Source organism: Bison bison, unplaced genomic scaffold, assembly GCF_000754665.1.
Source record: "Bison bison bison isolate TAMUID 2011002044 unplaced genomic scaffold, Bison_UMD1.0 scf7180017864287, whole genome shotgun sequence".
NCBI classification, from domain to species: Eukaryota; Metazoa; Chordata; class Mammalia; order Artiodactyla; family Bovidae; genus Bison; species Bison bison.
The window spans coordinates 2,238,720-2,242,984 of NW_011494859.1; the positions used below are offsets into that span (position 1 = coordinate 2,238,720).

At 53.0% G+C, this 4,265-nt stretch overlaps 1 protein-coding gene across 2 annotated transcripts in view; it reads right to left on the bottom strand.

Annotated features, from left to right (window-relative positions):
- The window catches only part of LIPG (lipase, endothelial), a 35,567-nt gene extending 31,339 nt beyond the window's left edge, over nt 1-4,228 (bottom strand). Inside the window, exon 1 of one of the 2 annotated variants that reach the window (XM_010849819.1) lies at nt 3,982-4,228. Coding sequence is in view for 1 of the 2 variants with exons in the window: in XM_010849818.1 (XP_010848120.1) it covers nt 2,617-2,713 (97 nt within the window). In the remaining variant the exon portion in view is untranslated. Of the gene's footprint in view, nt 1-2,616; nt 3,018-3,981 lie in introns of those variants that run through there. The other variant, XM_010849818.1, reaches the window with a different exon arrangement.
- Between the last annotated feature and the right edge of the window lie 37 nt (nt 4,229-4,265).

Sequence of the window (4,265 nt, forward strand, 5' to 3'; positions counted from 1 at the left end):
TGATGCAAAGCTGAAACTCCAGTACTTTGGCCACCTCATGTGAAGAGTTGACTCATTGGAAAATACTCTGATGCTGGGAGGGATTGGGGGCAGGAGGAGAAGGGGATGACAGAAGATGAGATGGCTGGATGGCATCACTGACTCAATGGACGTGAGTCTGAGTGAACTCCGGGAGTTGGTGATGGACAGGGAGGCCTGGCGTGCTGCGATTCATGGGGTCGCAAAGAGTCAGACACAACTGAGTGACTGATCTGATCTGATCTGATCTGATTGTCATCATTAGGGCTTCCCAGGTGGCACTAATTGTAAAGAGCTCACCAGCCAATGTAGAAGATAAGGGATCGATCCCAGGGTCAAGAAGATCCCTTGGAGGAGCAACCCACTCCAGTGTTCTTGCCTGGAGAATCCCAGGGACAGAGAAGCCTGGTGGGCTGCCATCTACGGGGTCGCACAGAGTCGGATACGACTGAAGCAACTTAGCAGCAGCAGCAGCCCTGTTCTAATCATCTAGGATACCGCCCCTGATAACAGGCTAGGAAATTAGACAAACTGTCCAGTCACCCAGAAATCAAGGGAAAATGGACCAAATGACCATACCAGGAGCTTAATTATCCCAGAGTTAAAAAGAAAGAAAAAAAACACAAACAAATGGAGTCATGGAAAGAGAGACTAGAGTGGTAGAGGGGTTGGTGGTGAAGAGGCCAAGGGGGAGGACAATGTACCAGATGTAAAAAGGATAAAGTTCCAGAAAATGCAACTAAATACACATGAGCAGAACTCTGTCATTAATGAACAAAAGCCCCAACTGGCAGAAATTTGAACCATGGACATAATTCATTCAAAATCTCCCAGTTTCCACCCAGATAGCCACTCATAGAGACCAGATGGGAAGTCTAGGGAAAAGGCAAAGAGGGTCTGCTGGCTTCCCAGCACTGACTTGTGGATAAACCCACATAAAGTGAACACAAAAGGTTCACTTTAGCACCTGGCTCTCTCTGACCCCACAGTTCTCTAGCTCATTTCTACTACTTCCAGCCCACATCACTTCTGCCTCTGGGACTTCATAATTGTTCTTCATCCGATGTCCCCAAGCTCATCCTCTCCTCTCCTCCAGTTCCTTGCTCAGAAGTCAACTCCTCAGTGAGGGAAGTCTGGTCACAGACTAACGCTACACCACCTTCTCCCTCCAGCCCTCTGTACCTTCTGCCTCTCCTTTATTTTGCTCCATGACACTGAGCACTATTTCTATGTTTTAAGTAGTTGACTGGCTGTCTTCTCATCACTGAAATGCAAGATCCCTGGGGGTATGGACTTACACTTGTTTTGTTCACTGCTATATCCTCCTAAAAGCCTGTGTGCTCAGGTGCTCAGTTATGTCCGACTCTTTGGGATCCCATGGACTGTAGCCCACCAGGCTCCTCTGTCCATGGGGTTTTCCAGGCAAGAATATTGGAGTGGATTGTCATTTCCTCCTCCAGGGGATCTTCCTGATCCGGGATGGTACCCATGTCTCCTGTGGCTCCTGCATTGGCAGGGAGATTCTTTACCACTGTGCCACCTGGGAAGCCCCACTCCTAGAAGGGTTCCTGGCAAATAAAGACTTCTTTGAATGAAGGAAATAACCCCCAAATACTTAGAATCACAGAACATAGAAGTTGAAAGGAATGTTAGCATTTTACAGGAGAGGAACTAGAGATGAAACCTACTCTGGTTCAATTATACTAGAGTTGGGAACGTGTTAAGTAATTTTTCCATTCATTCAGATTAACCCTGCTGCTCATACATAAGCAACTTGGACCAACATCATTTGACCCAATCTTCAGTTCATTGAGTCGCAAAGAGTCGGACACAACTGAGCAACTGAACTGAACTGAATTGAACAACAGGATAGTAGAAGATGAGCTGATAGGATATGGTTCAGGGGTTCCCCACTCTCCTCTGCTTAACCAATTGACCTGGTACTCCTGTGGGGTGACCCTACCCTTGCTCCTCCAGGGCATGCTTCCTCCAATAGAAGAGACTGAAAAAGAAAAGCTGGCAGATGGAAGCAAGACAGGTAGCAAGAGGAGGAGCAAAGGCTGGAAAGACTGTTGGGGAGGAGGAAGAGTAGGCTGGCAGCCTGGGGTTCTCTGCACAAATTGCCCACCAAATCCTCCCCGAAAGCGCTCCTCAAACCAGAGCCAGCTACCCTGGCACCTTAAATTTCAAAGCATCTAGCCGAGATTAAAAAGAAGAGCGCCAGATGACAGAGCTCTTTCTAACAACCTTCTTGCCTCGAAAACCCGCAGGTTCAAAGAGGGCAAGCAAGGTTAAAGAGCTGCTGGCAGCCAACTCTGCTGACTGGACAGCATCGATAAGAGTGCATATTAACGGCAAAGGGGTGGAGCCGGACCGAGCGCGGGCGAGCGCACCCGGCAGCCGGCCGGCTCTGGGATGCCCTGGTCAGAAGCGCCGAGGAACAAGTGAACTGCAAGACTAATTAGGAGGAGAGAGTGGACAGCGCAGGCGGAAAGCAAGGAGGATGCTGCAGGGTCGAGGAAGAAGGGTGGGCAAGAGAGAGGGCACCTGGCCCAGAAAAGAAGTTGCGGGGGTGGTAATAAAACAAGTCCACGTTACCTTGCAGCCGTCCCTCTGGGCCAAGGGGTGTGGGGTCTCCCGTGGCAAAGCCACAATAGGCGCTCCACAGGCAGAGCTGAAGAACGGTGTTTCTCATCCTTACCACCTCCCCGCACCCCCTTCTCCAAAATGGGACTTTCAAAAAGACAAAAAACACCTCTCGAAGTTTCCAGCGGTCCAAGCCTGTAAGACCCCCAGTGGGAAGCCCTCTCTCCACCAGAGAGAACGGTGGCCTTAGCTGAAGGTGGAGAAGGTGGAAGATGAAAACTCAGCTAAACTCAGCCGCGGGGTGGTGGGGGGAATGTGAAGGGGCTTGAACCAGAACCAGATCTGCCCTCTCTCGTGCCGCCTGCCCAGGAAGCCAGGGCTCGCCACTGTCACCCAGCGAGCTCCCGGCGAGGTACTTTTTAAAAGTATTGGGAGTCATCTGATCCATCGCCAGATGGTGATTTGCATAATTTATTCTAGTTCCCGGACTCTGATTGGTCACATCTTCGCTGACGCCAGAACCAAAGACTCCCCAAAGTTTGAATGAAAGCGCCGCACATCCACCGCGTGGACACTCCGCAAGCGCAGGCTTGTTTCCTCCCCCGGCGGCTCCGGGGGCAGCCGCGCTGTCACCACCCTACTTTTTCCCAGTGTCCATTCCCGGACCCTAGATTCTCTGCCACCCCCTGCAGCTCCAGGGGAGTCGTTGCCCCATAGCCCTGCTCCCTCCGCGATCGCGATCCCTGGAGAAGGAAGGTTGTCCTCTTCAAGGCGCAAAGCCATCCGCGCGCGCGCGCGCAGTGCTCTCTCCTCGCCCCGGGCCAACGGTCCGAATGGAGAAAAGACACCTGGTCACCCTGTGGTCCTTCTTTACTCCCTTTCCTGCTGCGAGCGAGGCCCGTGACAGGTGTAGACCGCGTAATCCGACAATAACCCGGCAGAGTTAAAAGGCTGCGGGCTCCTCTTGGAGTGCTCGCTTCGCCACTAGCTACAGAACTCAGGGCAAGCCACGCAACTACCCCAAAGCCGTTCCTTCCTCCCCCGTACACCGGTGGTAACAGCTCCTGTCGGTTAGGATGTTGCAGAAATTAAAAGATCCAGGATAATACCATTTGAGCTTCCCTGGTGGCTCAGCTGGTAAAGAATCTGCCCTCAATGTGGGAGACCAGGGTTCGATCCCTGGGTCTGGAAAGATCCCCTGGAAAAGGGCATGGCAACCCTCTCCAGTATTCTTGCCTGGAGAATCCCATGGACGGAGGAGCCTGGTGGGCTACAGTCCATGGGGTCGCAAAGAGTTGGACACGACTGAGCGACTAACACACACAGGATAATACAAACAGCGCTGGGTGCGGTGCCGCGTGGTAGGCGCTCTCATACCTGGGGCTGGAGGGCTAGAGGGACGCCAGGCGACACTCTCCTAAGGAAACAATGAGCCAGGCTTGAGGATCTCAGACTCGCAACCAGTGCCAAGTGTCGGGGCGGAGGCGCGCCACCCCCTATCGAGGGGAATGAAGCAGCTTCTTCCTCTCCGTCATCATTTTGCCCTCCTCTTCTTCCCTTCATTGCGCGCGTCCCTGCTCCTCCCGCGGGTGCCGGCTCCAGCTCCGCGCCCGGAACCCCGGGACCGAGGGCGGCGACCGCGCCCCTGAGCCTGCATCTGG